The sequence below is a fragment of the Heloderma suspectum genome, chromosome 5, assembly GCF_057233095.1.
Source record: "Heloderma suspectum isolate Gila_16-S chromosome 5, 16-S_ref, whole genome shotgun sequence".
In the NCBI taxonomy this organism is placed as follows: domain Eukaryota; kingdom Metazoa; phylum Chordata; class Lepidosauria; order Squamata; family Helodermatidae; genus Heloderma; species Heloderma suspectum.
Window position 1 is genome coordinate 173,624,964 of NC_139462.1, and position 18,772 is coordinate 173,643,735.

General features: G+C 40.3%; 1 protein-coding gene and 1 long non-coding RNA gene across 9 annotated transcripts in view; one reads left to right on the forward strand and one right to left on the reverse strand.

Moving 5' to 3' along the window:
- Positions 1 to 578: 578 nt before the first annotated feature.
- KAT2B (lysine acetyltransferase 2B) overlaps positions 579 to 18,772 on the reverse strand; it is a 57,727-nt gene continuing 39,533 nt past the window's right edge. Inside the window, exons 10-18 of one of the 8 annotated variants that reach the window (XM_084858345.1) lie at positions 16,239 to 16,450; positions 14,381 to 14,507; positions 13,103 to 13,213; positions 11,685 to 11,828; positions 10,478 to 10,592; positions 9,109 to 9,145; positions 5,905 to 5,968; positions 5,738 to 5,822; positions 579 to 2,738 (exon numbers count right to left, since the gene is read on the reverse strand). In XM_084858345.1, the coding sequence (XP_084714471.1) occupies positions 2,545 to 2,738; positions 5,738 to 5,822; positions 5,905 to 5,968; positions 9,109 to 9,145; positions 10,478 to 10,592; positions 11,685 to 11,828; positions 13,103 to 13,213; positions 14,381 to 14,507; positions 16,239 to 16,450 (1,089 nt within the window). In that variant the 3' untranslated portion in view covers positions 579 to 2,544. The remainder of the gene's footprint in view (positions 2,739 to 5,737; positions 5,823 to 5,904; positions 5,969 to 9,108; positions 9,146 to 10,477; positions 10,593 to 11,684; positions 11,829 to 13,102; positions 13,214 to 14,380; positions 14,508 to 16,238; positions 16,451 to 18,772) is intronic. The other 7 variants (XM_084858346.1, XM_084858352.1, XM_084858349.1 and 4 more) reach the window with 7 other exon arrangements.
- Positions 6,280 to 18,771, forward strand: LOC146344836 (uncharacterized). The gene is made up of 3 exons (XR_014792324.1): positions 6,280 to 6,359; positions 14,159 to 14,294; positions 16,771 to 18,771. It is a non-coding gene; the product is annotated as an uncharacterized LOC146344836 (long non-coding RNA).

Consider the following 18,772-nt stretch of genomic DNA (forward strand, 5'->3'; position numbering starts at 1 on the left):
TAATATTGTGTGGTCACACGGCTGTTTGAGAAAGTGCTGCAGGGTGGAAAGCCTGTGTTGTGAAGAGCCTCTGCTGCTGGAAGCAGAAACGAGCCTTTTCTAAAGCTTTTAAAACTTCAGAAAAGGCCCATTCCTGCTCGCAGCACGGGAAACCCTTGGTTGCAGCATTCTCTCTCTGCTCAGGCAGAGAGGTGGCTGCTGCTGCTTCCCTGCCCGAGCAGGGAAAGAAGGACATTTGCAAGTGCAGGAGCGCTGACTATAACCAGCATTTGCTGTACTTGCAAAGCACTCTGCCTGCTCAGGAAGGAAGAGAAGAGCCTTCACAAGTGCAGGATGTACAGCATGTAGATTGTAAAAAGAAAATGCAAACTCATACTTCTTGGCCACCTGACAACAGTAAGGTAAGTGCCAAAGCCTCATACCCTGAGAATTTCTCAGAAAATTCTTATGCCTTTCCCACTATTTTCTTATGTGATTTCTTTTCAACCCTCCCCCTATTGAATGGTTGAAAATTTCAGCACAGCGCTAGTAACATTAGCACATCCAAAGGTAATATATGAAAGGCTACCCACACATGATGAATACTTAAGGTTTTTTTATAAGCAAATTACAAAATAGCACACAAGATTAATTTTATACATATAATTTAAAACCATTTTATGCCAGTACAATAAATAATTTTACAAATGTAAAATTTCAGTTAAAGCATTTTAAAAACACATCGTACTATATATAGCTTTATTGCACAATATCTATGAAAATAATCTTTAAATTAGAAACCAAATGTTTTCAATATAGAAGAGACTCTAATTTCAAGACAATAAGAATCTTTGAAAATAACACTTTCACAGGATATCAAGCTTAAGAGGTGATTCTGTTGGCCCAGTTTACAAAATACTTGAAAATTACTACTTAAATACTCTAATACACAGTTGCATCATTGTACCTTTAAATACAAAGCCAAATCTGATTTTATATAAAGCACTAAGGCATTTCTATGTTACCATTTTGACTATTTTTGTACCATTTCCTTCTACCAAGGGTCATCTAGTTTTAGAATTAGAATAAACACTACTATAGGGGACTTGAAAAAAAATCCTTTTGTAATGCAGTTTGCCACTTTTCTACAGCAGTTTACTAGTGAAATATTTCAGTAAATATAAACAACATAAAATTCTAGTCTTCCAATGTCATTGTAGAAATATAAATTAGGGAGAAGAAATCAATGTGATGACATTTTCTTCCTCTCCCCGCAGTGTTGTGAGAGACATTGTAGTAGAACTCAGTGGTTAGTGGATATTTTTTCACGCCACACGAACAACTATTTGCATGAATGGACGTGCATTTCCTATGTATAATATAAGGGGTAGCTCAAATATAGATGTGGTAATTAATAATTAGTAAAAACAATGTTTTAGAACTTTGGTTGAAAATTAGTTTAATATATCTAATATACAAGACAGAAGTTAACATGTTAACACTGGGAGAGGAGGGTATGCTCAAAATTGCTTTTATGAAGTTTCACAAGTGTCAAATATGCCCCTAATCCAGAAAACGTTGCATGCAACAAGGCATTGTGTGCAAATAGCACTCTGTGAGACAAAACTGCAGCAGCACTTGCCCTATAGGCTGAAGTAACACATTCCCATCCGCATCAAGTTTGATGGGAACGCACATCAACTCTTGGGTAGGGACACCAAAGATCACATTGTGCTAGTCAGATGCATGTGTGCCTCAGATGTATGTGCAGCAATCAAATTACTTGTGGCATCTAGTGCTAGTCTATATATATGAAAAGCAGAACTCTTGTCTGTTTCACCCACACACTGCATCTCCTAGTATGACTGAGGCAGAATGGCGCTGCATGCATCAAAAACCTAAGGAGGCAAACAACTGCTGGATTGGGGTGTAGTAGAAAAGTTGATGGTTTACTTGAAGTATGCTTCTGTTGGCCCTATGAAAGACTAAAGAATAGTAGTTTGTGACTACCACAGATTTTGAAGTCCTTTTGGGAACATGACCTATACAGCTAAAGTTAGCATGACGCTACACATCAGATTTCCTTTACAAATGCAAGCAACAAATTCATAGAGGAAGATTGCATCTATTTAGGGATTATCATCCTTATAGCTTAAAACTGTTCTTCCTCACCCTTTCATAGCACCTTCTCTTAGTTTGAATGTTTCATTAAAATATATATAAAACTTATTTTCCCTTCATCGGCATCTTTGCTCTAAAAAATAAAAAGCTATTTTACAACTTGATACTGCATTGCATTAAGCTTAAACATTCACTGCTTGGAATAAATTCCCTTTCCAAATCTCCAGTTTGTGCAATACATCTAATAAAAATTGAATACACTGCAAAAGGGCATGCAAGTGTACATTTAAAAAGACTGTAATAAAATAAACTCTTCTATATTACATGTTTTAAAAGTGCTAGTTAATAAAACAAATTTCTTTAAAACACACGTTCCGTTGAAAGATTAACTGCATATTCTGCTCTTAAAGTAAGTATCTTGATTGCATGAGATAAGGACAATTATTACTTGTCAATTAATCCAGCTTCCTTAATTTTTGTGTAGAAGAATTTCTCCAGTATATTGGCACACTTGTAGTATTCACTTTCAGGTGGGTTGTACTCTCTGCAGTTGGTAAAGACTCGCTGCAAATCTGCCATGAATAACTTCTTAGACACGTAGTACCTGTTCTTAAGTCGTTCACTCATAGTTTTCAAGTCTGTAGAACAAATATCACGTTTTATTCCCATAATAATATGCCCTAGGTTTGGATGTTTTAATATTTTCCCCTTCCTTAGTGGAAAGATCCTAATTCATAGAAAATTTGGCAAATGTTATTTCAGTTGTATATAATTAAGATGGTACTTGCACCTATGTTATTAACCATATAATACCTGTATAAGCCATAACCATATTAAGCTGTAATATGTATTCGGACTGTATTTGTCTAATAGGGCTGTAGCAAACCAGTCACCTGTTGCCAGGCACCCCAATATTCTGCTGATTTTGAGATAGGAAGGCTTCATTCCAGCTTGAGAAAGCATTAGAGAAATCTGCCATTCTAAAGGCCAGGCCTGACACTCAAAGCAGAATGGTATATGTCATACAAAGCCATCACTCCCCCTGTCATGTCCATGATTCTTCAGACTTGATGCCTTGACCTCTCACCCTCCTTTGATCCTAAAATGTCAGCCCAAGACAGTCACCAGGAAAATCTACTTATCAGGTGTTAATGTTTACCTGTTTATTTGAGCTCAGAAGAAGGAAAGATGGCCACTTTGATTCCTAGCTAGCATGCATCTTAGTTTTGACAAGCCAGCAGAAACGGGACTCTGGCCACTGTTTGCGTTTTAATGATTAACTCCAATTTGGGGCATATAACGAGCTCCGGGACAGCCCAATAGTTGGTCTCTTTGAACCAAAAGAAGCCTCACTCTCACAAGAAGAATCTTGTGAAACTCCCCCTTCTTCCTCCCTCTGCCCCTCTTTCTTTCTGTCCTCGTTGCTGAAGGGGCACCCACTGCCTCCAATTTCTTCGCAACCCAGATTGCGCAGATATAGAGAGGTAACAAACCCTTTACTAACTTATTCCCAACACGTATACTACCTTCCCAGATCTCTCTTCTGCCATTACCTGCACTTCGCTGGTGAACCCAGTTAACTTTCCCTGTTTCTTCTCTCAGCCCCTTAGTTGTGTATCTTCAGGGATAAGCAACTTGTTAGCTGCCTCTCTTTGCTTACAAGCTCTGCTACCAGCCTCTTTCCTTCCCCTGCCAGTTCCCGCATCAAACCCCCCCACACACTGCCAGGACTTCTTCCCCTACACCACCCTCTGCTAGTCAATTAGGCCAAACCATTGCATTCAATGTGTCTGTTTTAATAAATGGTATTCTGTAAAAATACAGTAATCCAATATAATGCCTATTGCCATGATCTGATCTCTATGTTTTTAATTATTTTCAGTAAATTACTCCTAAATTAAGCAACTGTGTCTTCAATCTCTAAATTCTCTTACCCACTTAAGGTGCCAAGCTTTGGGACGCTCAGTGCTCAATGTTAAAAGATTCCCTCAAGTGTCATGGTTAGATGTCTGAAATTGCACTCAGGCATAGTGCAATAGGGATGCTTGCTAACATACCCATTCACAGATGGTGAATTGGGGTGGTCACTTGACACTTTTTCAGGGTGGGGAGCAAAAGAGGTCCAACTGATGGGGGAGCGGGGAAGAGCGGTGATCTGGCTACAACCATAGGCTGCATCTAAAATAGTATACCAGCTCTCTCATCTCCTGAAATTGCACCCCATTTGGGGGGGCAATATGCCCCACCCAATAGGCCAAACCTATTGGGGAGGGGCAGTCTTATATAAATCATAATTGTCCTGCCCAAAGTTCTGTTAGTACAGGTAATTATTAGGAGTGTATTTTGGATCTGGCCAAATGCCAAACAGAATTAGCCTGATTTAGCAAGATTTGGAAGATACCAGAGTTGAAGCGGGGCTCCTCCAAAGTGGACTAAATCCAAATGTGAATCCTCTTGAAACTTAGTGATTCAGGTTCAGGGGAGACAGACTCAGTCTGTCTGTAAAAAATTAAATATTTCACCCCAAGCTCTCCATGTAAGGAAAATACCAGAAGTGTAGTTTTGTGACCAATTATAGCGGATGGTCTTATTCGGGCCCTCCAATCCCAGTGCTTTGTTATGTTGGAATAATACACTGCACGACTGTTCCAGTGTTTAGTGCTCATTCCTATTTCTCCTTCCCAGGAGCAAGAGCATTAAAGAGCTTTTGTGGATTCTGTGGGACATGAGAGACTTCGGTATTGGGTGCTTCCTGGAAAAATGCTAGATGCTCAAGTCCTTCTGCCACTGTAATCCTCCACTCATTATCCACTCTGGTCCTATTACACTCTCTGTGACTTGGTGCCAATGGAGCAGAAAACTAAGTAGCCTGAAACGGTTTTTTATCTATCTTTCTGAAATGTTGCAGTTTCTTTATGACATGCCCCATTTTCCTACCAATTGCCTAGGAAAAAAAAATCCACGGGGGGGGGGGGGGAGGAAACTAATCACTCCCATCCATCACAAATTTGAAGACTCCCACAAAAACTGCTGCTCCTATCCTTCTGAACTGTTGCGGATTTCTTAGCTAGGCGACCTCTATGCTGTATGTTATGTTCAAAACAATTGCCCACAAAGAACATGGGAGGATAGATAAGTTCATCTTTTTTGGAAACCCTCAAACTGTAAGGGCTGCTCTTGCACCAACACCCCTGCACCTGGATGTTTGAAATTTGGCTAGTTTCATCCCTTCACAAGGGGCTATTATGTCTGCAAATTTCATCCAATTCTGTCGAACAGCAAAAACGTTATAATTATTTATTTCCACTGATAGTCAGTAGGAGGCATAAAGCTTTGGATTTCTGTATTAACATTTGGATGCAGCCCTCAACCTGAATTATGTGGGTTCCGAATCAGTCCAAGGTTAATTGGGCTATTTTTAACCTGATCATACTATAACGCAAGCACTGCTACATTGTGGTACTGCACTGCAAGAAGTTATTTGCTGGTGCCTGTGCAAGAACACAGAGCAGCACTAACACATTTTCTCCTTCCGCTCATGGTTTTGGGCTCAAAGCCTTTATATCAAATTTAAGAGCCTGTTTCTTCTTTTGAGAAACATTTAAATCTCTACTTTTTAAAAGGTTAATAGCATTACCCATGGGAAACCTTATAACTTCATAATATCCAGGTGCTTCTGTTCTCTTCACTGGTTCCATGAAAGGCCAAGCGCTTTGATGACTCTTTGGAAAAGAAAACAAAAAGTATCATGGATCAGTGTTCCCATAGCAAAACAAATTCAAAATATTTACTGAAAATTAATACCTTGACCTGTTGTAGAATGTTTTTTAGTATGCTGTAAAGCTGATCTGGATCTTTGGGTTCTTTACTTGAAAGAAAATGCAGACAAGATTAAAATGTATGGTTTGTTTTTGTAATATTCTTTAAAAAAGCAACCAAAAGCTCCACATTACTTGCAGCTGACCTTGATCAGACTATATAAATGCTTTGCTGTGGCGCTCTTTCTCACACAAGCCACGGACCAGCTCCCACATGCTCATATTTATCTTCTATCAGGACCAGGATTTTCCTAGCAACATACCTGGTAAGATTAAATCTTCTGGGTGTTAAAATCTAGGAGGTTTCAAGCGACTGAGACCAGTTCTGTTTTTCAAATAATGCCTTATTTTGTTATCCTAGGGCAACAGTGATATACTCTCCTGGAGCTCTTGAAGCACTCCAATCAATTGTTTCAAAAATATTTTTTCTCAAGTTCCCAGGTACCAATTTTGGCACAAGTAAATTTTATCATTATTTTTGATATCTCCATTGGGTTCTTGTGAGAATTATCTTCACCTTTTATCTTGTTTCTTTAGAATGGGGTGTGTGTTTGAGAGGAACATGGTAAGGCAACATAATTAGGGATGTACCCTTACCTTGCTCCGCTGAGGGGCATCCACGGGGGGGGGGGGGAGGCGATCCGTCCCTCCCCCCAGAATCCTGCCCAGCCAGCTCCGCTCCGTGGCAAGGCCACAGAGCCACTGGCTGGGGCCGGCCACAGCTGGACTTCCGGCCACTGTCGGGCTGCGGCCGCAAATGGCGGCTGCTATGCCGGCCACCATTTGCGTCCCTGCCGAGCCGTGATAGGCTACGTAGATACTTACGTAGCCTATCACGGCTTGGCAGGGACACAAATGGTGGCCGGCGTAGTGGCCACCATTTGTGGTTGCAGCCCAGCGGTGGCTGGAAGATGACCCGGAGCTGCCGCCGCCGCCAGGTAGGCTCTGTCCCAGGAGGATTCCGTGGGGTGGTGGTGGGGATTGCTTCGTTCCGCCACGGACTCTGGGGGGCCGGATTCTACAGAATCCGGCCTCACTGGAGTCCGTGGTGGAATTCTCCAACATCCCTAAACATAATGATTACCTATTCACTGGGTTCAGACAATATGATAACCCACGATGGGTTAAATAAGCCACCATGGTTATCATTGCTTATTGCGTCATCTGTCGGCAATTTTTTAATCCACGATGGCTTAATTGGGCAAAATAAGCCACTCTGATAACCCATGGTCTGCAGTAAGGGTTATTTAACCCACCGTGGATTGTGTCATCTGACAGTCAGTGTGGCTTATTCCAACTGCCGACGAAGTTGCCTGGCAAGAGCAGTCAAGACTGTTGTGGCTGCTCTGCTCCAGCCTGCAGAGCTCTTTTTCCAAGATCTGACAAGCAGCTGAGGGACAACCACTGCCAAACAAACTCAGCCCTTCTTGATACTGCGCTACAGTTACAAAATGACAGCTTTCCCCAAGTACAATGACAGCCTCATGCTATCACACTTCAGTGGTTACATAATGACAGGCTTTCCAGATCCCTACTGTGGAACTGAACAACTTGGGAAATAGGGAAAGAACTAGCCACATTTCCATGAAGAAGCGCAGTTCCCCAATAATCCACTACAGCATCTGGAGGCTCCCCATGGAGGCACCCCGTCTGTGCAATTTCACCCCATTCTAGCAAACTGTTAAGGAGTTAAAGCTCCCACCCCCTTTTTCCTTCTCTGGCCACTTCCCATGAAGAAGCAAAATGGCTATAGGGGAGAAGCACAATTTTGCTTTTGCGCAGTTTTGCTTCAGTGCTAAAGCACTACTGTGAACAGAAGCAGCACTGCCAGCAATGTCGGGGGAGGTAAAATACACAACTCCACTTTATTGTCATCGATTTTGAATAATAAAAGCATCTATGCCAGCAATGGCTATGGGGAAATGCACAATTGAGGGGTTTGTCCCAATCCTGCAAACCTCCAAAGGTTAATTTGTGCCACTCCCTTTTTGGTGCACCTGGGATTTTCCCTCCTGTAGGGTAATTGCACAGAGTTTTTATGGTGCATCACCTGCCTCCCAACTAGGAGAGGCTGCCTGTGAAGTTTGGTCCCGATCCTGCAAACCTCCAAGGTTTTATAGCTGCCACCCACTTTTTGGTGCACACAGGATTTCTGCTCCTTTGTGAATAATCACACAGGGTTCTGATGGTGTGTTGGGTGCCATCTCACTAGGCGAGGCTGTGTATGAAGCTTGGCCCTGATCCTGCAAACTTCCAGCACTTTAGTGACACCACCCCCTTGCCGGGCTGATAGTGGAAATGTACCCCGTACTTCACCCCACACCTCTCCCCGCCACACTTCTCCCCTCTCATTGGGATATCACGGAAGGTTAAAACAGGCTGCTGCGATGTTGTCAATGGGTGAAACAGCATCACTGCTCAGGCAGGAGAACTGCAGCAGGACAGGGGCGGGGGGATAACTCAGATTACGCACAGTAGCTTAATAACCTCACAGTCGCTTATTAGCCCGCTCGTGTGGTGGGGCATTGTGGACTATTTAAAAAATAAGCTACTGTGAGTAGTTTATTAAGCCACCATGGCTTAACTTAATGTCCAAACATGGCCATTAACAAAATCTCCCTCTTCTGATGCAGTACAAAAACAACAATAAATTCCGGAGTAGCTGTCAATTTATTACAGCTTACTATAATTATTATCTGCTTAATAGATTTACTCTTGAATTCTATTCTGTACAGGTAAATTTACTTGTGTATGAGTATATTTGCTACTGTTAAATACTAAGAACAATTTTGAATTGTAATCACTTTCAAAGCTACTCACTACTGCGTATTATCATTTCCATCTGTTTAACAGTATTATTCTTGAATTAATGTACTCTTGTATCTGTATTTTTGCTATTAATACTAAGACATTTTGAACTGTAATTATTTGCAAGGTATGCTTCTACCTGTTATAGCCAGTTGTTTGTTGTGCATATTTTTAATATATTTCAATCATATTCTCATTGTCACATTGAGGGTCCACTGATTTGCTTGGTGCTTTTAAAAAGCAACAGCACACAGATTTAAAATGTTAATTACTAAAAATGTACTTCGGTATTTTGCAGTTGAGCAACAGATGCAGATATTTCAAAGTTACAGGTGGTTTCTCTACTTTAGGGGGTCTTCTTCATTATCCAAACAATGCTTACCCTTTCTCTTTACCACTTGGTTTCCAGCCAGTCTCTCCTATACAGCAAACAAAATAATAGTTATAGCATGCAACCCTAAATCCAACTAGTTTTAGAGGGCACACCAATACAGAATGAAACAGGACATTAAAAAAACTGATTGGTTTAAACCGGGGTGGGCAACCCACAGTCTGCATGTACACCCGCCCCCAGTTGATGTTGTGGCCCACACTGACCCACTGCCGAATTTGCTGCCAAAACTGGGCAGTGCAGTGGCAAAAAACTGTGGAGACTCTTTCAAAACAAGGCACCTGGGGAGCACGCACGTGGTTTCAAAGCAAATACGCACTCCCAGAATTCTCCGGTGGTCACGACTTTGTTTTAAAACAAGGTTCCTGCCCCCTGGGCCCCTTGTTTTAAAGGGAAATTGTTTGTTTTGGCTGCTGTCCCACTGAATTTCAGCAGCAAATTCTTTGCTGTCCCTGGTGGATTCCGTAGGGGGCAGGGAAGAATTGGCCCCCAGACCTCCAGTAATTGCCCCAATTTAAAGATTCACCCTGGAAGACTATTTTGAGGCTTTTACTCAAGTGTCTCTGTTTACAAAACTGAGGTTGTAACCCTATGCATCTACTTGTGAGTAAGCCCATTGAACTCACTCATTCAGATGCATCCAAGGCACCATAAGTGAGCAGAAAGGCTCTTCCATTTGCACAATGCAGCCCCACTGAATTGTGGTGACCATTCCCCCTGCCTTCTGCTGCAGCCGCTGCGTTTATTCCTACGCCTTTCCTCCTGAGAGTTATCTTCAGGAGAAGCTGGGAGGGGGGCAATGGGCTATAGTGGGGAGTGGGGGGTCTGCACAAGCAGACTTCTGTTTGCATAATTTTGGATGTTACTATGTGAATAGGATCAGGCTGTGTAACAGCATTCCTCTGTACATTTCCTGGGTTCCAATGAACTCTGTAGGACTTACATCTGAGTAAATATGCGTTGGATTGCACTGAAAAAATCTGTGTGTTGGATAGTAGAGCACAAAACAGTCAGAGAGAAAGTGCATATTACACAGTAAGCCATGAAAGGTACCTGTAACTACAAAACTACCTGTAACTTACTTTATACTTTATTGTTTATAAAGTGGTATAAACTAGAAGCACAACAGTTCAACAGAAGAAAATTCAGTCTCTTAAGGTAAACCATTAAGGGGACAATCCTATGCATGTTTAGACAGAGAAAAGTCCTACAACTCCCAGCATTCCCCAACCAGCATGGGAGTTGCTGGGCTTTTTCTGTCTAAACATGCCTAGGACTACACCCTAAAGTATATTCAAAAAGTGACAAGAGCATTTTTTTTAATCTAATCAAAGAGTAATTGATGGAAGATAGTACATACTAATTCCAGGAATACTTTCTATGGGAATCTGTCGTACTCCATCTTTGAAGCAAGAAAGACCAGGATAAACTTTCCGAATCTGAGCTTGCTTCCTTTCAATCAACTTCTTAATAATCTGTAACAAAAGTAGCATAGAAATTATGAAATGTACCCTTATACCCACTTACCTGGGAGTAAGCCCCACTGAACTAAATGGGGCTTACTTCAGAGTACACATGCACAGGACTGTGTTGTTACACTGAACGAATACAGATAGAGTCTTCAGAATAAAGGTATGAAAACATGGGCAGAAACACAGATACCCTAAATCCATATTAGTATAATACCATTATTAGGCCAACTTAATGGTCACCTTTGGAGATCTCCAGATCTCTTCATCAGGCAAGATGATACAAAAAGCGAGGGGTGGTGGAAGTTGGAGGGGAAAAAAGGCCAACATGATATTGAAGTTATGATCTCTGCATGGTCAGAGTCTTAAGATGACTTCACTCAGGCACCTGAGATAGCTATGTATGTAAGAAGTCTTCCTCACACATCAGATGCAAATCTGCAGCATGTTACTTAGCCAAATCCTACTGAACCTGACATGTTACTTCATTGGATGAAAACTAGAACAGAAGTTTTCTATTTTAAACACTGCTTTCAATTATTGCCCATTTCCCTGATGTGTTCGCCATGTGTGATATGTGTATGGGCTGCCACAATGGCAACAGAAGCTCTCCATTTGGACCTGCCTCCTCTGTTAAAAGTCACTCAACACATTGCTGGATTAGGTTACTCAAGCTGCCATTTTGTATACTTACCAGGGAGTAAGTCCAATTGAACCCAATGGGCCTTACATCTGAGTAAACATTTGTAAGATTGCAGAAACCAAATCCACAAGCTTTTCTGTTACTGTTAAGAATTCTATTTACAATCAGATTGCAGATTAGACAAAGGGATCTTTAAAAATTATGTGGAACACTCACTGGCTGCCTTGTAATATAATGAGCAAAAGCATCTATATTTGTGAGACAAATTAATACTTCCAAAGAAGTCATATCAGCTTTCCAGATCCATAACAGTAATTGCTTTGTTTCCCAAAGCCACTCAGAACAACTCATTATATCCCATTTCTGTAATAAACCTTATTACTGAGAAATACGAGTGCATTAGCATTTTACAATAAACATTAGATTAATATGTAAGACCACTTTTTTTTTTTTACCTCTTTCTGTTTCTTAATGATGACTGAAAATTCAGTGTATGGTATCCTTGGATTTAATTCACATCCCATTAAAGTTGCTCCTTCATAATCCTTGATATAGCCAACATATTTTGCTTTTGGTACTTTAATATCTTTTGAAAAACCCTAAGGAAAGAAGAGTCAATGTACTTCACTGGCTTGCTTGCTTCAGCAGGCTTCTAATAAAACCATTGTGATTTTTTTGTGGATGCATTAGTGACCTTTTCCATCATATGCTTTGCAGCAGCAATTCTACAGCCAGATTGGCATAGATTAATGTATAATTCACCAACCTATATATTTTCGAATTAATCACATACCCACGATCAGACTATACACCACAACACTCTTTTAGATACAGTTTACATCTACATCAATTTTACAAAGTCATCTTGCAGTTCACATCTGGACTTAAGACAGTTGTTACTCAAAAAACAAAACACCACATGGCAGATGTTCAGATAAACAGTTTGCTGTAATGATGCATCAGTAGCATGGTGGATACTACAGCTGCTGTTGGGTCAGAACTATTTATTTTTATTTACAATATTTATACACCGCTCCATATCTAGAACATATCTACAAGGAAAAGAGGGCGGGCAACCTGGCCAACCAAAAGCAGAGACGCAGCTTCAACATTGGCTCAGCTATCTTCTCTTCGCCTTGATCTTTCGAAATGGGATCTCCTTGAAAGCAGCATATACTTGAAAGTAGCATTGCTGCTTTGAAGAATCAGAGCATGTGACTAAGCCTTACACAGAGGAAGGAGAGTGATCACCTACCAAATTTTTTCAAAGGAGCAGCAGAGTGCCATTTCAACAAGAAAGACTGGGAATAGGCCATCCGCTTCACCAGGGGTGGGAAATGAGTATATTGAGCAAATACAGTACCCATTTCAAAACTGTAAAAGCCCCACAAATTTTGGTAGGTTTCCATTTGCTAGCAATATTGCCTAAGGCTGTAATCATATAAACCATTACCTGGAAGTAAGTCCCATTGAACTCAGTGGAATTTACTTTTAAATAGATAATCGGACTACACTGTAAGTCTCCTAGGCAAATTAATGTATTAACACTATTTCTAGACTGCCTTCTAACAAAAATGTTCACAAGGTGATTTACAATGAAGTATCAAACAAATTCAGTTAAAACAGTATTTAATGCTAAATTTAAAATGATGTAAAGCAATGGCAAACATACTAGAAAACACAGCAGCGGAATTTAATATCACCACAAAGAAGCAGGCAGAGTCTGGGTTTACAAATAATGCTCTTCAGAAGCAAGGGATAATGGCTGTTTTTCCTCAGACCTTTGATGAGCATCCACCTAACCATCTTCCCTATGTTTGTAAATATTTATTAAAATTTCAATATCTTGAACAGACTACTTCAGACTACTTACTTGTTTCTTGAAGTAGCCAATTGCATATTCATCTGCATATGTTAGAAAGTTCAGAATATTATGCTTAATATGATACTCTTTCAGATGATTCATTAGATGAGTTCCATAACCCTGCATAGAAATTATTAGGATAATTTATCTTCAGAGGAATGCAGAGCACTAAAACCCTCATATTTTAGCTCATATTTTAGAATCTGGACAAAAAAATAACTTTCCAATCAAAGAAACAGGCTGGGACCCCAAGAACCTTGCATGAGAGTGGAAAACGTTTCTGCTGGCAGGGAGAGGGGACTGCCAATTTCCCTTTTCAGCTGCACATGAAATGTTGGATCTTGCTTCTGAGCCCAGCCTTAGGGGAGGGGGACTGTAAAAATTCCATTGTGAGCCTGAGTCTTCACATAGCCATTTGGATCCCAAACTGAAAACCTAGCGTATTTCCTTAGTGTTCAAAGTGCATCACATACAGAATTTCAGTAATTGTTTCACCATCTCGGTAGAAGAAGCACTATTATTATCCCAATATTATAGGGGAGGCTGAGAACAGTAACTTGCTTAAGGCCACTTAGCAATTTCATGCCTGAAATGAGATTTCAGCTAGGGATTTTCCAGCTTTGCAGCTCATATTGTTATGATTCCCCGACACATGCCTTCCACAAGAGATGTCCTACTTAAAGGGTTTTATAGACCAGGAATATATCAGCTAAGACTAGCAAAGATGAAATGCAAATTCTAATTCTGCAATGTTATTTTCCTGCCTGACGCCTTTCCCCACATTTCTCTCCTCTCGTAATCTACACTAGGACTCAGCTGGAAATAAGATAAAGATTTCCATAGATGCTATATTAACCAGTGACTGAAATAGAAAGTCCAGTTTCACCTATGCGATTCGTTTTATGCAATAAGAGGTACAATGGAACACCTCTTAGACACATGTGTATTCATCAGTTTTGGCTCTTTTTGAGAACCAGGCTATACTTATAAGAATGACATGACAATAGAGACAAAAATATAATATACATTATTTTAAACAAGCAATGTTTGACAATCTTTCTATAGGTGCAACAGCCAGAATTTATTTCGGCATCCAGGCACATAAAATTTCAGTGGTGAGCCTGCTGTGGAAGCACATTTGGGTAGAGGTACAGTTGTCTCCATTGCATCGAGTTCAGGGGAAAGGCTGTATTCTAATCAGGTGAGATGGGGCCCTACCGAATCCAGTTATGCTTGCATTTTACAGAATGAGTCCATGTCTTATATTGCCCCCAATATTGTCTTTACCTTGACTTGTTCATTAGAAGTCACAGCACAGAAAACTATTTCGGTAAATCCTTGAGACGGGAACATCCGGAAGCAGATACCACCAATCACACGGCCATCTTTTATTAATGCAAGAGTCTTGTGCTTCCTGTAGTTATACACATTTATGTCAGTTTTTATTTCACAGTTCATATATATACATCATAGGAGCAATATATACACTAGTGTACCATCACAGGTGCCTCTGTAGCCATAGCAGTAATAAATCATAAATACATGTTATGCATTGATCTCTTGTGTTCTACATGGACAATAAATGCACAATTTTAGCAAAATGTTTCATCAGACATGAGTAGAGCATTTTTAAATGAGAAGCTGCCCAGAAAATTGGGTCCATTTTTTAACACAGGATGTTTTGACTGCATTTTCTAAGCCCCCTTTCAAACGAGTATTTGAATGCCCCATTATATAATAAATTGGTTTCTAGATTATATTGAAGAATTATTCATTTCTTTATTGAATCTTTATTGAATACATTTCCAACACTAAATTATCCTTTAACTTTTGTAACAATCACAGATACACATATACAAAGAACAGTGCTCTTGCAGAGATAAAAGAAATCTTGTATTAATTTGTCATAACTGCACAAGAAATTATTTTGATCATGTATCAATTGGAAAATCATGTAAGCCATGTGAGGCAAACTTCTGCTCTGTTTCTTTGCCCCCTTTACTTGTTAGCAGATAGTTTAGAGCATCTAAGGTATTGAGGGGGTTTGGTTCATTATTTCCTGTTTTAAATAATTATATTGTTTTAAAAAGATCAGTCAAAGGGCTGTGATTGGGAACCCAAGCTTGGTGAAGGTATTTCATAATACTCATAATAAAAATTTAAGTACTGGTGACTTTAAGTGGATGGACAGGGGCTTTCCAAGAACAGCACAGTAGACATTTTTATTGACTAATAATGTTGGAGAATCATGAGTGGTATCCAGTTGGTGTCCCTCTGCTGAGGGAAGGCATCTGTCAGTGGAACAGAGAGGGGGTGATTTTCAGCAATGTTCCCTCCCTTTTGCAGCTCCTGGCACCACATATTCCAAAGGGTTCCCCAAATGTCTGGAGCAGGGACTCACCAAAATATTGTCCCCTCCCCTTTTCATTGATGAATGCCTTCCATCAGCAGAGGGACACCAATTACATAGCATCCCATTATCTAGAATGTAGTAGTCTAGAATAGATTTTCACAGATTGATTCCAGTGAATGAATGGCCTGGTTTGGATGTTACCAATAAGGGAATGAGCAAGCATGCTGGTTCATACTGCTCTATTGCCCCCACTTGGCTCTGCTTGTCAGCAGAAGCAACTAAACAAACCAGGAAACCACCATCCATACGTTATGTCCAAACCAAGATCCCTGGTTTACTGCTGTCCTAACAAGCCAGAATCATAAGACAAGGTTGGTTCCCAGCATACCATTACATCTGAACCAGCCCATCAAATGGTCCTTTGCTTCACCTTTCAGTTCAGCCAAGCTTTGTGGGATTACCCATTTTGCCACAATCTCCTTCAACCTATTTCTTGATGTTGGCAGCAGTCAGCTGATACTTCAAGCCTTCTTTGTTCATTTCCTACACATTTCATTCTATCTTAAATCAAAACAGATTACAGAGACTACACTCAGTCAAGCTGAGAACTGTCTGGCCATCTTTTATTTTTAATCATCTTCCTTTTTTTGTTTAGTTGCTCTGCATATTGAATCCATGCACCATGTATAGTTTAACAACTTGCTTTCAGTTTCTAGAAACTAGTTCAACAATAAAAGGTATCATCTTTCTTGTTCTACCTTTCCCATGGGGGAAAACACGGAAGATACTCACGGATCAAAGACTAGACGAGTAATGTACTCTTTTGGCATTCTGGGTAGCTGATGTGAGAATACATTCTGTAAGCCAACCAGCCACATCATAATTTTCTTATTTGGCTTTTGATTTAGGGAATTTCCAACGACGTGAAATTCAATCACTCCCCTGCGCTCTTCTAGCCTGGCTGCTTCATCCCGGGCTGAGTGTGCCGATAGAAAATTTGTCTGCTTCATGAAAGAAAAGTGTGAAGATGGGTTCAGTACACATTTGAGAGTCTTTGGACCCAGAATTCCCCAGACAGCCATACTGACTGGGGAATTCTGGGAATTGTAGGACATTTTTCTGTCTAAACATGCATAGGATTGCACTCTTTATTACTTTGTTTTCATATATGATCAGCACACAAATTTGAAAATCTGTCCCATTTGTTTTGATGGAGCACCCTTCTAAGTGTGTTTTGGGTAGCACTTATAGCTATCCACTTGCTAAGACTTTGAAAAGTATAGAACAATTCAAACCAAGTTCATAACAGTTTTTATCTATCTAGGTGCTTGCCATGTGAAAAACCATGAGAAACCAAGAGAAGCTACTGTCAACTGTTGCTGTAAGAAGGAATATTCCTGTAGATCTTAAATGTGTGTTAAAAAAAATCCCTCGGTATGAAAGATGCCCATATTCACATGGAACAAAATATCAAGATAATTGTAATCTTCATTCAGGAAGCAAGAAAAGCACTCTGTTCAAAATTAGGTGCATCATAACTTGACTGAGTGTTACAGAGACATCTGTCAACTGTTTTGTTTTGCATTTGATGGAGCAACATTCAGTGGCTTGGCATCAATCACAGCATGCCACAGCGCAAAGAAGAAGACTGAAGCATAGAAAGAGCAAGCAGGACAATCCACGCTGTACCTTGTCTGAGAACGCAGACAAGAACAGTGTCTGGCAACTGGTATCTCACAGGCCAAAGGAAGCTGTGGCACAGTGGTAAAGCACCTGCATTGCATGCAGACGGTCCCAGGTTCGATCCCTGGCATCTCCAGGTAGGGCTGGGAAAGAGCCCTGACTGAAACCTTGGAGAGCCGCTGCCAGTCAGTGTCGACAAAACTGAGCTAGATGGACCAATGGCCTGACTCAGTATAAGGCAGCTTCCCGTGTTCCTAAGCACCTAACTCACACATTCCTCCCCTCCCACTTCTCCCTCCTCTGTTGCATTGCTGCTACAGGTCACTTGGGGCTTAAAAAAATCTAGCAACTGGTAAACGGGAACTAGAGACAAGCGGTCTCATCTTTGTCGTACTTCTTCCTGGTTGCCTAGAAGCAATAGGGAAGCATTCAGACCCACGGTCTACAAGTCTTCACTTTTCCCTCCTCTCTCTAAGATCAGGCAGCTGGCTTTCAGACAATTGGTCTGGCAAGAAGAAAACAGAGGTGGAGGTGGACAAAACATGACCAGTTGAGATGAACGGAAGAGGAGAAAAGGGTCCACCAACCATATCGAGGAGATGGAGGACACCATTTGCCAGCCACTATGAATCCTCAGCCTGGCCCACTGGCAAATATAGTTGATCGGCCATGCTACAGTCACGGTCTCGTAAACCATTCTACATCCCATTGAAAACAAGGGGATTCAATTGAAATGGGACTCAGTTTTGACAAACATTTGCTGATTCTTTCTGCATGTGACTAGAGGCATGGTGTAATCCAGTGTCATCTCTTGAATAAAAAGGGCTATTTGAATGAAGATGAACAAATGAGCTCCCTTTCTAGGTATTAGCAACTTTTTTTAAAAAAAAAAAGTTAAAAATGAGCCCTGATGAAGTTCTGAATTCACACTTAAAAGCTTTACCATTAGAGGTATACTAATTTTACACCAGCTTTTCTATAAAAGAAATCTTTTAACTTAAAGCATTTCTTAACTGTCATAGTCTATCAAACACTGTGCATGCTACAAAGAGCAACAACATGATGATTTTAATATATTTCTTGATTGTTGGAATTTCATTACTTTCAAAAACAGTTGAAGAATTCTTAATGATATCATATGTAAACTACCTAGAGTGTTATAAGATTAGGGCATGGTGAAACTTTTAAATAAAAATTGTTGTTGTTGTCGTTCAGTCGTATATTTAAAGTCATGTATTAAAATATTCTTAATTGAAAACAATTATGGCCCCATGGAGTGGCGGGGAGTGGGGCAGTGTCATATATCAGTGGTGAAGCATAAGCTTTGCTTGCAAAAGGTCCTAGTTTCAATCTTTTGCATCTCCAGTTACAAAAAGGATCAAGCAGATGACAGGAAAGATGTCTGCCAACACCGTGAAGAGCTGCTATTAATCAAAGTAGAAAATATTGGAATGGATGGGCCAATGGTCTAAATCAGTATAAGGCAGCTTCATATGTTCAATTTTGCAGGATGCATGAAGTATTGTATTGAGTTATGACCTTCAGCTGAGAAAAATGATGTAAAAGGCTTGAAATAAAAACAGTAGGTGTGACAATAAACTTATTGACAATCTGTAGTTAATAAAGTTAATTTGCCATATTCA